The sequence below is a fragment of the Pseudorasbora parva genome, chromosome 16 (genome assembly GCF_024679245.1).
Source record: "Pseudorasbora parva isolate DD20220531a chromosome 16, ASM2467924v1, whole genome shotgun sequence".
NCBI lineage: Eukaryota > Metazoa > Chordata > Actinopteri > Cypriniformes > Gobionidae > Pseudorasbora > Pseudorasbora parva.
This window is the reverse complement of record NC_090187.1, coordinates 36,621,942-36,643,690: the sequence shown is the minus strand read 5'-3', so window position 1 is coordinate 36,643,690 and position 21,749 is coordinate 36,621,942. Positions and strand designations below refer to the sequence as shown.

The following is a 21,749-nucleotide window of genomic DNA, read 5'->3' as shown; positions in this document are numbered from 1 at the left end:
GCCATGCCCCAAGCACACAATTATTTGTTCTCAACCCTCTACGCACACCATGGCAACAGAATCGTCATTGGCAAGTACATTTTTTTATTTATTCGCGAAACATCATAAAAATCAGCTTACCTTTTTAAAATGGTAGTTCTTTTTTTTTAAATATCTGAACGTATACTCTCTTAACATCAGTCAAACAAGCATTATATTATGATATTATGATAATCAAGCACTATTTAATGAATGATAGACCTTTAATAATTAAAACTAAAACTTAGAAACCATGCATATTTGTCATTTTAACTGCACTTATGACTGATGGTGGTGCTTAAGACATTGTTGGTCATTCAGTGTTTCAGTAAAAAAAAAGAAAAGAAAAGTAATTATTATCAAAAGATAATACTACTAATAACAGTAATACAACATGCTAACTAAGGATTGATAAGCTGCTGTGTTCATGAATATTAATATCATTGTGATTTACTGAAATCAAAACAGGGACTGTAATAAATGAGAACCAGCCAATGAGATTGTCATTTGTGCATTAGCTCCGCCCACTACCGGAGAATCCAGCTTATCTTCTGCTTGTTTTTAAAAGCTGAATAATTCCAAATTAACTCTGTTGTTTTGACAGGAAAATACAACAAAGAATATAGTTTACATGTACCGCATCGATTCGGCGGTATGTAAAACTCTTAGCAAAGCGCATCCGTTGAGCTGAATTGAAACTGTAGGCCTACTGATTGCAGAGAGAGAAACTCTCACACACTCATTCAAGTGTTTAGCGTAAAATGATTCACAATGAGTTATTTTCCCATTCTACAAAATGATGTATAACTTGTTGGAATCGGACAAACAGAGGAGAGTTAGAAGTTGAAGAGTCCAAAACAAAATCGCCTAGCAACCATACCTTTAAATCTCTGGTAATAGCAACAAATTTGACATTCACCAAGTCAAAACCAAGTATCTATAGGGAAAAAATATCTGTGTGTGTCACCTCGGTCAAAAATGAGATAACGATACTGAGTGAATGCTCTGCACATATTATATGTTCATCAAATACATTCCCTTGAAACTCGCTGTCCCAGCCTCAATCCATTCAGAAGTACCAGTATTAGGCAGAAACCTATTACATGGAGCCTGACAAATATGCTAATTTTAAAGAAAAGGTTTTTGCATCTGAAGTTCATAATATATATAAACTTTTTTAATAACTTTTTTTCCTGATGATACAACAATTATTTGATAAACATTAATGAAATAGACAACCTATACATTGCGCTGTACCGAACGGATCTAAATTAATGTTACACATCAAATATTTTCCCTCAACAGTTAACCAAACGTTCACTTAAGACATAACAAATAATGTTTGTGTAATACTCGCCAAGACAGATATTTTGAAATACTGTGATTATGTGTATAGTATATGTGTATATCACGCTGTCTTAGTACACGTGTCGGATCTGTCAGTAAGCGCAAGCAAGATCATTTTCATTGACAAAGGAAAGTTGAAGTAAACTTAAACTCACCCATTCTTACAATTGACTGCAAGCTCACATCCAACCGATTGAATCAAGTCTGCGCCTCCCTTGGATTTTTTTTTTTTACTTGTCCAAAGATCTATCCATACTCAAATGTACATCACAATAGGGAAAAAAAGATCTGCCTACTTTAATTTCATCGCAACTTTAAATTGCCATGAAAATTTCGTAACATTTTTTATCTTATTTTTGCGATCAAAATGACAAAGCAATGTTTTTTATAAAAATAATTAGGATATCACATTTACCATATTATGTATTATGTTAGATGCACAAAAGTCATACACGAGAATAGAAAAAAAACTAAAATGCACAAATCTTGTTTATTTAGGTATCTTACTAAAAAAGGCTCCAGTGGTGTAGGATGTAGCTTTAATAACATGATCGCTTAGGGTGGAAAAATATGGGGAAATTAAATCACAGCAAAAAGGAACTGCCTATTAAGTAAAAAGTTCTCAAATAATTAATTAATCAAGTTAACAGTCAGCGATAAAATAAGAACTAATAAACTAATGATAGGGCAAATAAATACAACATAAAGAGACCGATACAAACAGTGCTTTTGGTTTAAGTGGCTACTGTTAGTTTTTTCCAGCTGTTGTTGTTTTATGAGTATAGGCTATACTAGGTTGCTTTCACTTTAAAAGATTACTGCCTACAGTAATGCACTGACCCAATACTGTCACACATCCCTAACCTATTCACTCAAGACATAACCGCCAAGATGGACATTTAGGCATAATATGTATATTTTATTTTGATTGTTCAAGGGCATTAAGCCTATAAATAGAACAAATGTCGGTATATTCATGAGCGCTGACAGACGGCAAACGCACAGAATCCTCAGACCTCAGTCTGACATCGGCCCGTGTCCGTAGCAAATTTTGTTTGTGGTATACAGTGCTTTTATTAACTTCTTTTTTAGTGTTATCAGGCATATCACACTTTTATTTTATCATTCATCCATCTTGAGTAATCAATTTACCCTGCCCTTGGCACTTATGAGACGGCAGGTGAGAAAGATTCGCTTTCTCTTTCACAAAGACCACATACTGCGCATGCGCCACAACGTCTGTATCCTCATGAAAAAAATGCATGACATATATAAATATATTAAATATATTTGAGATAGTTTAATTAGATAATATTATTTTAATTTTTTGTGATTTAAAATAATTTTTGTGATTATTCTGCGGTGAAATGAAAAAAAAGAAGTTACATTTTGCTGATTTTGCATTGTATTCTACGATAGTGGAATCGCAAAAAACTGGGGAGGGACTGGAAAATAATGTCACAATGCATCAGGCTGATTCTAGTCTTGCATAGCAAGACCGTCTGATTGACAGCAGAAGGTCAGGATTCCATTACAGCCTTCATTGAACAAGGACCTGCCAAGAAGACGTCTGATCGTCATGTAAAGCAAACAATCACAGTTCGTTTGGTTCTGCGTTATGTTTATATTAATTAAAGAACTCTGTAGAACTTTACAACAACAATGGCTCCACAAACTTTAGTTGACCCTGATAGGATGCAACGATATGAAAAATGTTCCCTACATCAATAACCGATAATTATTTTATTTGACAGTCGGTCACCGATATATTGGGTATTAACCAATAATAAATCTGAATCCAAATTTTTATATAATCTTTGAGATCCTGATTACAATTACAAAAGTCTCACCATTAAAAGCCATGTCCCGAGCACACAATTATTTGTTCTCAACCCTCTACGCACACCTCGGCAACAGAATCGTCATTGGCTAGTACATTTTTTTTATTTATTCGCGAAACTGATATTCTGTATTTTATATATAAAAATCAGCTTACCTTTTTAAAATGGTAGTTTTTTTTTTTTTTTAAAGCTGAACGTACTCTCTTAACATCAGTCAAACAAGCATTATATTATGATAATCAAGCACTATTTAATGAATGATAGACCTTTAATAATTAGAACTAAAACTTAGAAACCATGCATATTTGACATTTTAACTGCACTTATGACTGATGGTGGTGCTTAAAACCATTGTTGGTCATTCAGTGTTTAAGTAAAAAAAAAAGATTTAATTATTATTAAAAGATAATACTACTAATAACAGTAATACAACATGCTAACTAAGGATTGATAAGCTGCTGTGTTCATGAATATTAATCACATTGTGATTTACTGAAATCAAAACAGGGACTGTAATAAATGAGAACCAGCCAATGTGATTGTCATTTGTGCATTAGCTCCGCCCACTACCGGAGAATCCAGCTTGATTTAAATGATGTTTGCACTTTCACTAAGGAGTGTAGCTTTAAATGATGTTTGCGCTTTGACTTTGAGGAGTGTGGCTTTAAATAATGTTTGCGCTCTCTAGGCCTGTCGCGATAGTCGATAAATCAATAAATCGCACAATAAAAAAAAGAGCTCGATAATTTTTCCGGCTGCGATAATTACCATTTGCATGCTTTTTTGTTTTCCTCGTCTCTCTAATTGACTGCGCGCGCCTCGTCCGTTTGGGGAGGTGTTTATACTCGACGCGCAGACCGGGTGCGGCATGATGAGATGTCATTCTCGGCCAGCAGATTCGTCTGGAACTCATGGCTCTTCGGTTGCAGAGCCACACGCAAAGTTACGAAATTTGACGTGCACAACGGCAAGCGAAATGGGGTCTCGCACACTCCGCGTCGACGTCATTTTTGCCGCGTGCGCCCTCGCTCTCGAGCGGACGCGTTGTGTGTAAATGAGGCTTAAAGCTACACTGAAGTTTGATAAACGCAAGTTAATTCTTTAGTTCAATCTTTGTGTGCTAAAAAACACACAAGTTCCTGTAGAGATAGCAATACACATTCTCCTTTTTTTGCCAAATAAATGAAAAGCATGTCATCAATGCCTTCTCTCTTGCTGCATCAAAATATCACTTTCCTCAGAGATGGTGTGTGCATGATTAGGCTATGATATAACTATTTTTTTTAATACTGTATCCTAAATTGTGGATAATTAATATATCATATGCTGAAGAACATTTCTGGATTAAAAGAGAAAAAAAAAAAACAAGAACCGCACAGAACGGAAAACCATGACCCTAAAACCGTGATACGAACCGAATCGTGGGTTTTGTGAACCGTGCCGCCTCTAATATGCTCCTAAAACACAATCATCTGTTGCAGTTTTCATCCATTTTATTTATTGTTTTTGTACTTATTTAAATGCATTTTTTTAAACAGACTGAGAGTCCATGCTTTTATTGTTTTTGGTTGTTTTGTTCATTTATTGTGGTTATTTAAAATGTTTTCCATTTTTAGTGTTAAATAATTTATTGATCTTTGAGAAGGTGTACCCTTGATAATGATAATGGTGTATTATGCCATTATCATTATTTTAGATGAAAATGGTCTCAGAATGACAATATTATCGTTTATCGCAATAATTTCTTGGCCAATTTATCGTCCAGCAAAATTGACAGGCCTAGCGCTCTCACTGAGGAGAGCCGTTCTGGCAGCGCTCGCACTTCAGATGATCAATGCAATCAGTCACAGCTCTAATCGCAAGAAAGCTCGTCAGAATGACCGCTCTCAAACTGTAAACGTTTAGTTCATCCAAGAATTTTAATTCTGCATTTACTCCCCCTCATGTTATTGTCGCGCGTCACGCAGTCATTTAAACGTCCGTGTTTACTACGTCGTGTTAAATCACATAAAGCCATTGTGTCTCTTTAGAAGACTTGAAGACTAAAGTACATTTTGATTAGACACTTGATAAGTTATTTTTACATGCCTTTATGACATCTTTGCATCTTTTAAGTTTGAGAGGAATGGACTTTAAAAATGGAGGGACATAAATCCCTCAGGTTTCATAAAAAATATCTTCATTTGTATTTGGAAAAAAACCCGACATGATGGTGAGTATATGATGACAGAGTTTACATTTGTAAGCTAGCTTACATTTGTGTTTGGGTGAATTATACCTTATAAATAGGCCTACTACAGCAAGTTGAGCCTTGGATAAAACAACTCTATATAGCGAATCATATCGTTTCCATCAGCTATACATATCATCATATTTTTATATCGCGATATATCGTTTAACAATATATCGTACACCCCTATTGTTTAGAGTGAAGATTTAGTCTATACTACGAAGACTCAGTACCAAATCGGCACAGTATACGGACCTGTGGATGCTTCAGTTAATTCAGCGGAAGAGAATGAATTCTCGTCCATATTTTCTTACGGTCTATGGTTGTAGCATGACAGACTTGCACTGCATGTTGCACTTAACCGTATTTTCTTTTCCAAAGTGATTTCAATGATATTTCAAGAAATTCAAAATCAATCATTATGGTGAACAGTGCGCATCTGAAGTCTTAGCTGAAGGAAATAATCCATTATTTATTATCCATTATATATCGGCCAAATGAGCTAATAACGATTATATTAAAAATGAACAAATATCGATCGATATGGTGGCCGCTAAACTGTGCGTCCCCACTGATAAGTGCGCATTGACAGCTTCTTACATGAGGGGGTTTGGCTTTTTTTGGCTTGGGGTATTTACTTTTCAAATCAACCGCGGACATCATATATATATATATATATATATATATATATATATATATATATATATATATATATATATATATATATATATATATATATATATATATATAAATCAGCATTGCAGTATTGCACTGCTATCTGGTAAAACTCCTTTTCATAGGGTTTCTCTGACAACATCTAAGGGAAATGTGGGAGCTGTACAAGGCTACAGCTGGCACCCATAATAACATCAGCTAAGCAGGCAAAAAAAAAAAAAAATTCTACAATATGCGAGAACAAAGACACAGGGAGAGAAGATTTGGGAGTGTTATGCTAGTGTTAGCAAACAGGGTTTCACAGCTTCACAGAGACACTAGGGGGAAACGAACACAATCTGATGATGTCACTGCACCGACTGAACATGCATGATTGGCTCCTCAGACAGGCAAAACCCCTCTATAGGCAAACATTACAATGAGCTTAAAGGGAACAGACTCCAGCAAAATGCACACAGGAATTGGACAGGAGTCCATCAAACAACACAGAAATAATTTAGGCACAAGATATATTTCTATCTATTTATCGTGCATTAAACTTCTCACAGGAGGTGGTGTAAAACCAGTGCACTGCAATATCTGCATGGGGTAATGCTGCAAAAGTCACATTTCCAGGGCTCGCGTTTGTCAGTGTGACGATGTGCAAAATGAGGTCCACATTGAGAACAAAGATAGAGAATGTGTCTCTCAGTCTCACGTCTTTTCCACTTGTTTCATCATGCACAGACTGACTTTTTTTGTTCCTAAATAAAGATGGAGAGCCACATAATCTCATATAACATTACAGCATAACATTGCATAGATTTTCATCAGAATATTTGACAGCACCTGTCTTTACATGATGGAAACATGATTCAAAGATATTACCTAAAATTCAGTCTACAGAAACAGAATCTGGTACACAGGCCAAAATAGCCCTGAAGGTTAATAGACTGCAGGTTAAATCTATTAAGTGGAGCTGCTTTACATATATATTAAATATATTGCTATAAGATGTATCTAAAGGCTCTTTTTACAAAAACAGATTATGGTAAACAAGCTTTTGTTTTATCTTAATCTAATCACAGAAATCCTGGTTTGAGGATAAACTCACCAAACAGTTAGGCTAACAGAACAAACGAACAAAACAAACAAAAACCCACACAAAGATCCTTAACAAAAAAGAAGGAAATCAATATCAGTATATCAATATCATCTGACTGCTAAAAACCAAACACTTGGCAAACATCAGCCACCATATGAAGTGGTAAACATACCCATAGCCTGAAAGAAGATAGTGGACAGTGAGGTACAATTTTCCACAGACACAAAGCAGTGTACATTACCAAAATAATGCAGCGTTGTTCATCGTTGGGTCAAAAAGGATGAACTAAACATTAAGGATAAACTTCCCACTGGGTCTGGGCATTAACACAAACACGGTCTGTTTGACAGCTATCAAAAGGAACACATATCATGTAAGAAAATGAACAGCGGCTATAGTCTACAGAAAAGTGACCCACGAGTGGCAATGTGTTGCGCAACAGGCCCACCGACACACAACACTGTAATCAGAATTAGGTGCATTATAACAGCATTTGTTTTTCTAAACTAAAAATAACCGGGGTACATGTTGGTAACATTTCAGTAATCTGTCAGACAACACAATAAAGCCTTTTAACAAACCTAATAATTCACATAGATGCTACAACAAAAGAGCTCATTGTTATTAGGACATAGAATATCACTAGGTTATTATATGATTGACTTTATTGTGAACTCACTTGTTTTTAGCATGCATGTGTCTATTAGCATTAGGAAAATACTAGAAACTAACTAAAGATAGTACTATAGTACTTAAATTATTACTAATAAATCGGACACCATGCAGCTCTTAAATCAGGAAGTCGTAAAACTTTTTTTTAAATTCATGTCCCATGATGTCCCATTTTCCCAGTTAAATAAACATTACATCAAAAAAAGAAAAAAGAGAAACTGAATACAATCCTTTTTTTCTTTTTTTATTCATTAACTATACTATGTAAATCTCATCAAGTTTCTCAACAAGTACATTTATTCCAAAATAATAATTACCTGCAGTAACAATTGTTTTTTAATATATTAGATTTGTGAAATGATGTTCAGCTGTTCTTTTTAATAAAACTTAATATCATAAGTTATCAAGCTCTGCAAAAACTGTCACACAAACACGAAGATGTAACTTTAATTTCCCCAAGCTGATTGCTCACTAAAAAACAACAACACATTAATCATGTTTCCAGGACAGATCAAGTCTGGTTTTGGCATGACAAAAAGCGGTGATATCTTAGTGGCCAAGTTATTAACTTACTTTTTTAATTAGTCTTCCCATTTTGTTAATTCAGACGATTCGCAAATGTTCTCGAAAACAAGAGGCGCGATTTATCCCACAAACCAATCATATCCAACCACAGCCAATCATAACGTGATGGAGGCATTGCCTCCTCTCACATGACTTTCCCCCATTCAGTCTCAATTACCCCCATCAAACCCACCACACGCTTTAGGGAGGTCTGTTATAAGTCAATGGGCTCAGGGGAGGCAAGAAAGACTTCCACTGTAACTCTACAGTAACTCTGCCGGTGTTGCTGTTAGACAGTGTTACTGAACAAAAACAAGTGATTTATACACTTTGTCACATTTTGTAACAGTTACTTCTTCATCCAATTTCTTGAGGAGGCACTACCTCCTTTGCCTCCTTAGAGGAAAAATCCCTGATACAGCACCAGTTGGGAATGAATAGCTTACAGATTCCCATAGAATCGGATGGAAAAAATGTGCAGTTTGTTAATAAAAACAGTGTTAGTTACACTGTAAAAAAATAAAAACGAAAAATGTACTGGTAATTTTCTGCCAGTACATTATCCAGTAATTTTACGAAAATTTCTGTTAAACCTTAAAACACAAACTAATGCAATGTGTAATTTAAAATACAGGTAAAACACCTGTAAAAAAATAATCTCCTTCATATTTATACAGTACATTGTGCCCTATTTTGACGGACATTTTTTTACTGTGTGTACTTGGCAATATTGGGACAGTGACTAAAGTACTAGTAAACAATAAAAAAGTTGGCTACTAGGGACTAACTCAACAGATACTAGTCACTGCTGGAATGAAGACTACTGGTTTATTGTATGTCTAACTAGTGAAACTGAGACAGCAGTTACTGTAATATGCAGTAGTAATCAAAAGATAGGTTCTAAAAAATATATAAACAGCTTGCCAAAACCATTGAAAGCCTATATATTAGTTATAATTCTGAAAATAGACTGCTTTATTACATATTCACTGGAAGCATGTACACAGTTGTTAGACGAAAAAGTACATCTGACCCGGGTAAATTCACAGTCGCCCCTGGCTACTGGGTCATTCGAAAAGCCACAACAGTTTAAACAGCGAGTGTTGTGGAATTCGAATTCATTATCATGGCGAATTCGAACGATTCGAATCAATTCGATATTGTTCGTCAATACAAATGCGCACATGTCCGTGCGTCAAATATCTCAGATTGACACACAAAAGCACATTTACAGATATTTGTTTCGTTGAGATGCGCCGCGCGTCCTTATATAAATCATCCGATAGCGGATAACAAAAACACTTATGCAATGCGGAGTAAACTAAACAAGCATTTGCAGTGGTGTAGCTGCTTAGCTGTCCTTATTGCCCTGCCGTGGCTAGCTAGCCCCAGCATCGACTAATTCACCGAAATGGAGTTCAAATCATAAGCTTGGCAAACCAATAACACTTGATGTTCTTGTCATGTCAATAGGTAAAAGGTAGGTGTCCAAAAAGAGACTCTAGCCGTGCTTATGCCCCTCAAGCTACTCTCGCTAGCCTAATTCTGACATGACGGTTTGCTAAATGTCAACCCATTTGGACATTCCTCTTTCCTACTATGCAACAAAGCAGAAGGGGACGGAAAAACACAGCTCCTACTAGATCGGGGACATTGCATATATTCGAACCAGACGGGATTGCCAAGGCCTATGGGTTGACAGTTCAGCGTGTGTCACATCTGTATACCTTTGTAATGCACCCGCAGATTATTCTGTGAGAGCCCGATGTAGCTGTACTTATCCTTGGGGCTCCAAGACCGGGGTAAGGGGGTCTCTTCCTCATTCACGGCCGGGTACAGCCGCTTCAAACGCTCGTTTAGCTCATGCTCTTGATAATTAAAAGCAGGATCTCCTGTTAGCAGGCTCCCCGCTCCAAGCTCTGCCATTTTTTGCTTATGTTTTTGTATTCCTTCTAGTAATCCTACCCTGTTGTGCCAATCCGCTAAAAAGGAGAGAGCGCTAGACTAAGGAGAAACACAGCAGCGGCGAGATATCCCCGGATCACAGCCGCTCGCGCTACAGTGACGGGTGTGGGTACTGTAGTTGAACACAAAGCCATGCGCAGTGCACGCGGCTGACATGAGGGAAGTGCCATCAACTACATGACCCATACCTAATTCAACTGGGGCTGTAAAACGCAGTCTAGGATTTGTAGTTTTTAACACAACTCATATATACTGAGCTTTAGCATGTACGGTATATAGGCTACTTGATGTGTATGAAAGTAAACAATGTTTGTTTTTTGTTGTTGTTGTTGTTTTTGCATCTCGAATCAGTGACTTGGTAGCTTGCGTTTTATTTAAACTTTAAACGTGTGTGCTATATTACAGAGCCAGGCATATAATTCTGTCACTCTCAGCTATTTATGTAACAGACTTCATGTAATCCTTATCCCAAACTTTTGGTCTGCGAAGCAGTAGTTTTAATTGATTGACTTACTTTATTAACTTCAATTGTACTGATTTTTTTCCGTGTTAACATGCTAAAATAAATCCGTCATATGTATATATATAAACAAGTTTTTTTATTTAAAATGTTAAAAAACAAGTTCGTTACATTCAAAAGCAAGGTCACTTCATCTAACCCTATGGCCACTCTCTGATCAAAACATTTTGTTCAACAAGTTGAGTCTAAAAAACAGACGGCCTTAGAAAAACAAGCACTCTGTGGTGTAATCCAGTAGCCCTGGCGTTTACTGCCAAGAGGAAAAAGGACTATTGTTAAGTCACTCCAGGGCATTCAAACATGTAAAATATTTAACAAATAACGTAATATATTTTCACACATATACGTGCATTTAATGCAACACATACGATGTTTTAGACGACAATGCGAGTTATTGTTCATAAAGGCACGCTGTGGACAGCTATAGACGGAAGGTCTTTTCAATGGTCCTTCGGTATCGTGGCAACCACCTCTCAAACAACAACAATGCCACGCCGCTGAAGCTTCAGTTGGACGTACGCTGATAAATCTGCTGTGGTGTCTTATAAAGCTATTTATTCGCCCAAATGTCGATTAAAGAACTACAGTTGCCACCGTTGTTACACTTTGAAAGGCAAGATATAAAGAGATTTTTTTTTTATAATCGTTAATGTTGCTTAGTTCACTAAACTAGAAATGACTGCCTACAATCTAAAAACAAGGCAGAAGTCAGTGACGTTAACTTAGTTAAGTGGAAAACAGCTAGTATATGACAAACAACATGATTGTACGTCAAGATATTTGTTTAAAATACATATATACGTATGAAGGAAATTGTGTATGTCAATCAATACCATCTTCCCAAGTTTTTCTCTATTTTAATCACCTTATATTATTTCATCATTAATATGCCCACAGTCTAGCAAATGTTAATATATTTAATTTAATATCTCATTCTTGTTTAAAAATTAAGTATCTCCTGTCACTGCTTGACATAATCGACTAGTTGACACTGTCTGTCCTCTGATCTATGTTATATCTCATGACAGTGATAGCAGAGGATCACAGAGGCACACTGGCAGAATTTCAATGTCAAAGTTTATAAAAGTAAGTTATAAACCTGCTATTTTAATTATTTTTATCCAGTGTTGTCAAATCTATTAACATAAAATAACATAAAAGTATATATGTATGTGTGTGTGTGTGAGTTAATATTTTTGAAATAATTATCTTATGCTTATCAAAGCTGCATTTATTTGATCAGAAATACAGGAGAAGAAAAAATATTAATAATATTGTGAAATATTATTACAATTTAAGTAATATTGTGAAATATTATTACAATTTAAAATAATGGTTTTCTATTTTAATACACTTTAAAATAGAATTTATGATGCAATTGATGCAAAGCTAAATTTTTATCAGCCATTACTCCAGTCTTTAGTTTCACATGATCCTTCCGAAATCATAATCCTTGGAAACAGTTTTTTAGACTTTTATTCAAAAGAGAAACCTTTTCTAACAATATAAATCTTTACTAATACTTTTTATAAATGTAACACATCTTTGCTGAATACAAGTATTATTTCCTTTAAAAAAGAAAGAAAAAAATTACTGACCCCAAACTTTTGAACGGTAGTGTATATTTTTTACCAAAAATGTCTATTTTAAATAAATGCAGATTTTTTTAAATTTATTTTTTTACTTTTTATCCATCAAAGATTTCCAACATTGATAATAAATCAGCATATTACAATTATTTCTGAAGGATGTGATTTTGAAAACTGGAGTAATGGCTGATGAAAATTACGCTTTACATCACAGAAATAAATATTTTTTTCAAAGTATATTAACATAGAAAACCATTATTTTAAATTGCAATGATATTTAACAATATATTAATGTTTTCACTGTGTTTTGATCAAATAAATACAGGCTAGTAATGACCAAACATTTGACCAGTACTGTCAAATGTACTGTATTTGATACAGTCAAGTCAAGTCACCTTCATTTATATAGTCTTTTTACAATTTAGATTTTTTTCAAATCAGCTTTACAGTGATAATAGGAAATTATTGGAAGAGAGATTGTTTTGACTGTAAATAAGCTCTAAAAAAGTTATTTAAAAGTAAAAAAAAACAAAACAAAAAAAAAGGTTTTGATTGAATAATTTCTGTTGTAAAAAATCATTAGTTATTTACTTTAGGGCCACTTACATAACACAATTTTCAACTAAAATATAGTACACACACATATGTTATATATTTACAAGCTTTTATGTAAGATGCAATATTATAATAACAAAATCTATACTGTTAACCGTTTACAGTAAATATATCCAAATAAAGTGTGGCTTGGATTTAGAAGCATGTATTTGGCTTATTTGGTTTATCAGTACTAAAATAGAGTTTTATTTTTTTTTTGTATTGTTTGACACCACCGCCATACGCCCAATAATGCTGGATCACTCTCGTTTTCCCTCAGACCAAAGGAGGGGAAACCTCCAGTGATCTTTCATCTGGGCCTGCCGAAGTTACCAGTCAAATTCTCCAAAAGCCTAGAGAAAAAATACATCATGGGTATAGTACAACACATCCTCTCATGTTCATTTTACGATTCTAGTAGTCAAACTTTAGAATAGTTTTAAATAAAGAATGATAGTTTTGAAACGTAGTCATCTTCTGGGACTTTTCTTTTTCTAATGTCGACATTTCTAATGTTCTACAGTTCTCTTGCCAAGCCTCGTTTCCTAGAGCAACTGGAGTGTCATCTCAAGAGAGAATTGGAAGCTTTAGACACACACAGCCCCAAAGTCCAAGAGCTCAGACTGCAGGTTTATATCCCACTTTATGTTTGTCTCTTATGCTTTAGCACAAAATACGGTTTAAAAGTTTGGGGTTGGTATGATTTTTTTGTTTTTGAGGAAAAAAAGAAGAAAAAAACGAATGCTGCCAAAGCTACATGTATTTGACAAATATTGTCAAATATTACGGCACCTGTTAGTGGGTGGGATATATTAGGCAAATCAAACTCAAATTTGATGTGTTAGAAGCAGGAAAAATTGGCAAGCGTAAGGATTTGAACAAGGATTTAACAAGGGCCAAATTTTGATGGCTAGACTGTGGGTCAGGGCATCTCCAAATCTGCAGCTCTTGTGCTCCTTGTTCCCAGTCTGCAGGGGTCAGTATCTATCAAATGTGGCCCTAGGAAGGAACAGTGGTGAACCGGCGACAGGGTCATGGGCGGCCAAGGCTCATTGATGCATATGGGGAGCAAAGGCTGTCAGACGAGCTACGTGCTTAAATTGTTAAAAAAGTTAATACTGGTTCTAATAGAAAGGCATCAGAATACACTGTGCATCACAGTTTGTTGCGTATGGGGCTGCATAGCCGCAGACCATTCAGGGTGCCCATGCTGACCCCTGTCCACCATCGAAAGTGCCAACAGTGGGCATGTGAACATGAGAACTGGACCACGGAGCAATGGAAGAAGGTGGCCTGGTCTGATGAATCTCGCTTACTTTTACATCACGTGGATGGCAGAGTGCATTGCTTACCTGGGGAACACACTGCCTCCGCCGGCTTTCCTTCTTCCTATAGTACATCCTGCAATATAGGAAGAAGGCAAGCCAACGGAGGCAGTGTGATGCTTTGGGCAATGCTCTGCTGGGAAACCTTGGGTCCTGCCATCCATGTGGATGTTAGTTTGGCACGTACCACCTACCTAAGCATTGTTGCAGACCATGTACTCCTATATATATATATATATATATATATATATATATATATATATATATATATATATATATATATATATATATATATATATATAAACACGTGTGTGTGTGTGTGTGTGTGTGTGTGTGTGTGTGTGTGTGTGTGTGTGTGTGTGTGTGTGTGTGTGTGTGTGTGTGTGTGTGTGTGTGTGTGTTTGTGTGTGTATGTGTGTTTGTTTATATAGCATAGTATATAAGAAACTGTTTTTTTCTGCTTTTCCCCTCCATTGTGAAGGTTTACCAGGAGGTCTTTGGCTATTTAATTGAAGAATTTAAAACCTATAAGCCTATTTTGTCTGCCATCAAAAATGAGTATGACATTACATTAGGTATGTACAATCTTGTTTTCTTTTTGGGGGGCAGAATATCTTTGCGCAAGCATGTTACCACCATTTCTAATTTTTTATTTATCTATAATATTTTATTAAACAAAAAGTTGTAGTTTCACAAATGTGTTAAAGTGATGCTGATCACCCTCGAGTGTATAATCTGTTGCAAAGGTAAAATACAGAAATCAAATTCATAGATAAAGTAAATAACATAAATGCTATTGGAAGTGAATTGGTCAACAATGAGTTATGAGGAAACCAGTATTTGACATGACACTAATCAACTTGTTAATGTCTCTCCCAGCGCATCTTCGTGAACAGGTCAGGGATCTGCTACCTCTGCGGGCAAAGATAGTGCTGGTGTCGGAACAGTGTGAGAAGAGGATTCTGGATCTGAAAGTGCAGGAAAGAGATGAGATCCGAGCTCTGAAGCAAGAGTGTCAGCGACTGCAGCATGTCATTAAGATTATGAGAAGACAACAGAGTGCTCTGCAGATTAAGGTGGAGCTTATTGTAATGTTTTTACAATTGTTACTTCTGGCCTTTTGTAGAAATCTATTATTCAGACAAGCTTTAACGCTCACTCCGAATCTTTGTATTCTGCGTGGTTTGTTAAAATTTGACAAATGTATTTATTTTTTAAATATAAAAACATATCAGTTAATAACACGTATGAACTCTCAATTGGCTATAGAGGAAAGCTTATTTTATTTTGTTTTATTATATCCTCTCATTGTCTATGAGCAAACTAATTATATTATGTTGTGGTTTCTCTTAGCATATTATGTGTATCTTATTAACATTTGAACACAGTTTGAAATTAATTCAACTCTATTAGATGTTTACAGCAGATGCTTGTCAGGGCCAAATGGTGGGTCAGTGATTTACATCTCAAGTGGTGGAGGTCATTCACATACAAATTTAGAAGAAGAGAAGGAGAAAAAAAACTACATTTAAATGAGTTATTTTAGTATCATTTAAATACTGTTATAATATTTACTAATATTAAGCTAGCTTTTATATTTTAATCTTAGTTAGGTTAATTACTTTTTTATGTGCTTTGTAATATCTATTGGTTTACTTTGTTTTAGTTTTTAAGGGTACGTTTCTTTTATCTAATGTTTATGTTTTATTTTAGCTTTTTTTTTGTTTTAGTTAACAATTAAAATACTGCTGCTTCAATTAGGCATATATGAAAACATATGAAAATTATAGATATGATGAAACACAGACTCATGTGTATCTTATCTTTCTCACAGGTTGATCATCTAAAAGAGGATCTGGCCACTCAGTATCAGTTATACAGGGATGAACGTGATGCACGAAAGCTGCTCATCATCAGAATCAGCACAATGGACTCTACTCAAGATACTGAGCATGATGATAATAATGAAGGTTGTAATAAAGGTTACACTAGTGATGATGATAATAAAGATGATGATGATTAGAAGTAGTACAGTCCAAAAAATAAATAAATAAACAAACATGGAAACAAAAAATGGAGTACTGGAATTTAGAGTTTAAGAGAATGAGGTGCCAGTGGAGGAAACATAGCAGAGTTGTGATGTCAGATTAATGGAAGGTGTTGAATATTAGCCGTGCTGGAGCTTTCTGCTGAGGTTTGATTGCCAGGAGTGAGTTGCAGTAGTCATGATGAGAGCAGAATAGAGCCCGTACAAGAACCTGAGTAGCTTCTATGGTAAGAAAATGTCTGACTTTAGAGTGTGTTTTATTGGAATCTTGATTTGGGAAGGAATGAATAGAGATGGAGGGTTGAGTATTGAGGTTTGACAGATACTGTGCTTGTTCCTTTCAGAGCTCGAACCTGAGGATCCTATGGTGGTGAAAATGGCTTTGCAGGTGTGCAGAGAGGATCTTACCAAAGCTCGGGTTGAGCTCAACCGCCTGGAAGTGGAATACAGTGATGTGGTTCCTCGACGGGATTGGGATAACCTGAATCGTATGCATAAGGAGACTCTAATGAAGGTATGGAGACTATATACACTAACCTAAAGGATTATTAGGAACACCATACTAATACTGTGTTTGACCACCTTTCGTCTTCAGAACTGCCTTAATTCTACGTGGCATTGATTCAACGGTACTGAAAGCATTCTTTAGAAATGTTGGCCCATATTGATAGGATAGCATCTTGCAGTTGATGGAGATTTGTGGGATGCACATCCAGGGCACAAAGCTCCCGTTTCACCACATCCCAAAGATGCTCTATTGGGTTGAGATCTGTTGACTGTGGGGGCCATTTTAGTACAGTGAACTCATTGTCGTGTTCAAGAAACCAATTTGAAATGATTTGAGCTTTGTGACATGGTGCATTATCCTGCTGGAAGTAGCCATCAGAAGATGGGTACATGGTGGTCATAAAGGGATGGACATGGTCAGAAACAATGCTCAGGTAGGCCGTGGCATTTAAACGTGCCCAATTGGCAATAAGGGTCCTAAAGTGTGCCAAGAAGTGGAGATGAGTGGTACCCAGTGGGGTCTTCTGCTGTTGTAACCCATCCGCCTCAAGGTAGTGCCTGTTGTGGCTTCACAAATGCTTTGCTGCATACCTTGGTTGTAACGAGTGGTTATTTCAGTCAAAGTTGCTCTTCTATCACCTTAAATCAGTCTGCCCATTCTCCTCTGACCTCTAGCATCAGCAAGGCATTTTCGCCCACAGGACTGCCGCATACTGGATGTTTTTCCCTTTTCACACCATTCTTTGTAAACCCTAGAAATGGTTGTGCGTGAAAATCCCAGTAACTGAGCAGATTGTAAAAATACTCAGACCGGCCCGTCTGGCACCAACAACCATGCCACGCTCAAAATTGCTTAAATCACCTTTCTTTCCCATTCTGACATTCAGTTTAGAGTTCAGGAGATTGTCTTGACCAGGACCACACCCCTAAATGCATTGAAGCAACTGCCATGTGATTGGTTGATTAGATAATTGCATTAATGAGAAATTGAACAGGTGTTCCTAATAATCCTTTAGGTGAGTGTATATTCACTATATTATTAAAAGTATTGGGACCCCCACCAAATACTTGAATTCACCTGTTCCAATCATTTCCATGAATATAGGTATATAAAATCAAGCACATAGGCATGCAGACTGATTCTACAAACATCTGTGTAAGAATAGGTCGTTCTCAGGAGCTCAGTGAATTCAAGTGTGGTGATAGGTTGTCACCTGTGCAATAAGTCAATTTGTGAAGTTTCCTCACTACTAAATATTCTACGTCAACTGTTAGTGGTATTGTAACAGAGTCGAGCAATTAGGAACAACAGCAACTCAGCCACGAAGTGGTAGGTCATGTAAAATCACAGAGCGGGGTCAGCTCATGCTGAGGTGCACAATGAAGTCAGAAGTCGCCAGCACAGACCTCCAAAGTTAGTAAGGATGGCCCCTTCCTGTTTCAACATGACTGCCCACCAGTGCACAAAGCAAGGTCCATGAAGACATGGATGAGTGAGTTTGGTGTGAAGGAATTTGACTGGCCTGCGTAGAATCTTGACCTCAACCTGAAGAACACCTTGAGAATGAATTAGAGCGGAGACTGTGAGCCAGGCCTTCTCATCCAACATCAGTGCCTGACCTCACAAATGCGCTTCTAGAATAGTAAAATAGTACAAAATCCTAGTATTACTTTTTTTATTGTATTTTGGAATGGTAGTGTATATTTTTATCTATTGTAAAATCCAAAAGAATGACTCTTAAACAGCAGTTATAGGGCTAGAGTAAAGGTCACACAATAATGTATTGAAAATGAATATTTAATATGATTTCTTTCCTTGTTTTAGCTGGAAACCTTACAAACAGACTTTGGCCTGATTAAATCTGAGTATGACACACTGCTTGAGGTTCATCAACAGGTAGATATACAGTTCAAAATGAGCTGGAAGCCTTCGAAAAAGGTCTATAATGATAAATAAATAATCCTAAACTCATCTGATTACTAAACATTCTTCTAATCTACAGTCAGCACCAGCTGTGTTGCACTCTAATCAATCTGTGGTCGAACATGGCTCAGATAACAAACACATTGTAACAACTCCCAGACCAAACTGGGAACAATGTTCAGGTATCAGCATCTGAATTTTCCATAAGAATTTCATCAAGGTTCTCTTCTTTATATAGCACGGTTGAGCATATGTTTGAGATAATGATTATGTGATATGTCTTATAGAAATGTTTGGAGGCAGTGAGCGATGTAAAGAGCTTTTTGAAGGTCAATCTAGCCAAAAGAAGCTGGAGATCTTGCTGCAGGAGATGAATGGCCAAAATGAGTTCTTTATTGGGCTTGTAAGTGTCCCTAACATCAATATACAGCATTTGTATCATTAACGATTTAAGTGTACATACTCTGATTTACAATATGGTCATTGCGATTAACTTTGGACCCAACTGGACCAACTTTGCTATGTTAAATTAAGTTGTTTTGACAGGGCGCATCCAGTGATGTCCCCATTTATCTACGATATGATGGGAAAATTAAGAATCTTAAGCTCAACAAAACAGATGTTATCAAAGTTATAAAAGATATCTGGAGGAACAAAACTATAGAGAATGAAAAGGTATGACATACCATATCTTGATTTATTTAAACAATCAATCGTTGAGTATTTATAATATGTATTTCTCCATTTTTCATCAATAAAGAATGATTACTCCAGAGATCTGCAGGTGTTTCTTCACAGCTATCTTGAGGAACATTATACACATAAGGCAGGAGACTGGGCATACAGCTTAATGGAAAGCATCCAAAACAATCTTAAAGATGATTTTATTTGCCTTTTCAATGACATCTTGACTGGGAAGGTTTGTGCTTAATCTAAGTAACCATTTGCCATACTTAAAAAGTAAGTCCATTGAAAGCAGGTTTTTCAGCTGCTTTATTTATAGGGGCTTTCAAAACAGTCCAAATATTTATTTGGATAATTATATAACCGACTGTGATTTTGTGGCAGGTTGATGAGAGTATCTACCATGGACAGACACAGCTGCTGTCTCACTTGCTAAAGGTTTTAATTCAAAGTGATAGAACACAATGCGGATCACTTACTGTCTTAGAATTTAGGTGAGTGTAAACTCATATGTCCTCTGTAGAAATATATATGCTTGTCATGTGATTATTATAATATGTGTGCTGATTTTCAGGGAGGCACTGAAGAAGGCTTTCCCCCTGAAATCAGATCAGGACATAGAGGAGCTGCTGATGGTGGCTCAGACAGAGATAAGGAGTAACGGAGTGCGCATTAGTTATCAGACACTTTATACAGAGGTCAGTTAGAATTTTTTGGGCTAAGAACATTATTTATTTTGAAAATATGTACACTACCATTCAAAAGTTTGAGGTTGGGAAGCCCTCTTTTGCTCAAGGCTGCTTTTATTTGTTAAAAAAATACAGCATAAACAGCAATATTGTAAAATATAGTGACAATTTACAACATTTATTCCTGTGAGGACAAAGCTGGATTTTCCACATCATTACTCCAGTCTTCAGAAATCATTCTAATATGCTGTTTTGGTGCTCAAGAAACATTTATCATTAGCAGTGTTAAAAACAGTTCTGCTGCTTAATTATTTTTCTTTAATTGTGATCATTTTTCTAGGATTCTTTGATGAATAGAAAGTTCAACTTTTGAGTGGTACTCTATGTATAAATATGTTAGAAGAACATAATTTTATGTACACGTTGTTTCCACTCCAGGACACAGATGGAAGACACAAGGAATTCTTGAATCTAGTTAAAAAACAATCTACCGCTGAGAGACTCCAGTACATCAGTGAGCTGAGAGCACAACTGGAAGGCAAAGGGTGAGAAATGATCCATCCACTGTTTACAAAATATGGGTTATTAGAGATATCGGAGTAAAGCCACATAAAATTAATCCTGTATTATCACGGTCCTGTCCTGTTTTGCATGTATTTCATTGTAGGGAAGTGGACGCCGAGCACCTCAGGACTGCCTTTAAAACTATCGATCCCTCACTGGATTCTGAAACTCTGGACTGGTATCTCAGTGTAGCTTTTAAGACAAAAGAGTGTGAATTACAAGCTCAAGCTTTGAACATGGAGGTTGTACTACAGCGTCTCTCTGTGGCTAATGTAAAAAGGGCAGGGCCAGAGTGATGGCCGTTGTTATGTCAAGCACATTTCCAGTCTTTTTATAGCACACTACATATATAAACCAAGTACAGCACTAGGGCATAGAAATACCTCTGTGTTAATAGAAATCACATATCATGAATGATATGATTAGATAATCATGCTTAAATAATTAGATTTTTATAAAATAAAATCAAATATGTAGCCTTATGTTTCTGCCTTCTTTTTTGCATTCTCTTAAAAAAAGAAAGACACTGTCATGTTTGTTATATTGACATTTGACCTCTAAATCAATAAAGCTATATTTATTTGTATTGTCTGCATATATATTACTTGATAACTGTGTCAATACCCTATGGTCAATACATGGTACATTTATATGTATTTTTGTCATGTTTATTCTGATGATTGCTTACATTTTAATGTCATTTATTAACAGAGCTCAATTTTCCAACCCATGGTACATACAAATCATAGCGTTTTTGAGACCATGTGACATCAGTTATCGAAAACTAAACAGAACTTTTGTAAATAGCAAAGAAATTGTACAAATATGGTTTCTAAAGGACAATGCTTGTATGAGTATTTCAAGTATACTATTCTTGGATTCACCTGCTGCTCAAAGCACCAGTTCTAGA

The 21,749-nt window shown here is 36.0% G+C and overlaps 2 protein-coding genes across 5 annotated transcripts in view; one reads left to right on the top strand and one right to left on the bottom strand.

The window, feature by feature from the left end:
* ranbp10 (RAN binding protein 10) overlaps window positions 1-10,494 on the bottom strand; it is a 41,689-nt gene extending 31,195 nt beyond the window's left edge. For all 3 annotated transcript variants that reach the window (XM_067418860.1, XM_067418859.1, XM_067418861.1), the window contains exon 1: window positions 10,159-10,494. In XM_067418860.1, the coding sequence (XP_067274961.1) occupies window positions 10,159-10,357 (199 nt within the window). In that variant the 5' untranslated portion in view covers window positions 10,358-10,494. The remainder of the gene's footprint in view (window positions 1-10,158) is intronic.
* tsnaxip1 (translin-associated factor X interacting protein 1) lies at window positions 9,468-21,387 on the top strand. Of its 2 annotated transcripts, none has more exons than XM_067418858.1 (17): window positions 9,468-9,911; window positions 11,945-12,002; window positions 13,380-13,474; window positions 13,623-13,728; window positions 14,906-14,999; window positions 15,304-15,500; window positions 16,259-16,394; window positions 16,816-16,985; window positions 18,804-18,875; window positions 18,982-19,084; window positions 19,190-19,305; window positions 19,449-19,577; window positions 19,663-19,821; window positions 19,971-20,080; window positions 20,161-20,284; window positions 20,714-20,820; window positions 20,943-21,387. In XM_067418858.1, the coding sequence occupies exons 1-17, from the start codon at window positions 9,895-9,897 to the stop codon at window positions 21,133-21,135; spliced, it is 1,986 nt and encodes a 661-aa protein (XP_067274959.1). In that variant the 5' UTR covers window positions 9,468-9,894; the 3' UTR covers window positions 21,136-21,387. The 2 variants fall into 2 exon arrangements, with proteins under 2 accessions (XP_067274959.1, XP_067274958.1); XM_067418857.1 differs by lacking the exon at window positions 9,468-9,911 and adding an exon at window positions 10,907-11,529.
* Window positions 21,388-21,749: the final 362 nt, after the last annotated feature.

What these genes read in the sequence shown, in the direction of transcription:
- tsnaxip1 (XM_067418857.1), top strand. Translation starts at nt 11,483, where the DNA reads ATGTCGATTAAAGAACTACAGTTGCCACCGTTGTTACACTTTGAAAG. An exon ending in TCCAAGAGCTCAGACTGCAG is followed by an intron (nt 13,729 to 14,905) that starts GTTTATATCCCA and finishes TCCATTGTGAAG; the next exon opens with GTTTACCAGGAGGTCTTTGG. An exon ending in GCACAACTGGAAGGCAAAGG is followed by an intron (nt 20,821 to 20,942) that starts GTGAGAAATGAT and finishes ATTTCATTGTAG; the next exon opens with GGAAGTGGACGCCGAGCACC.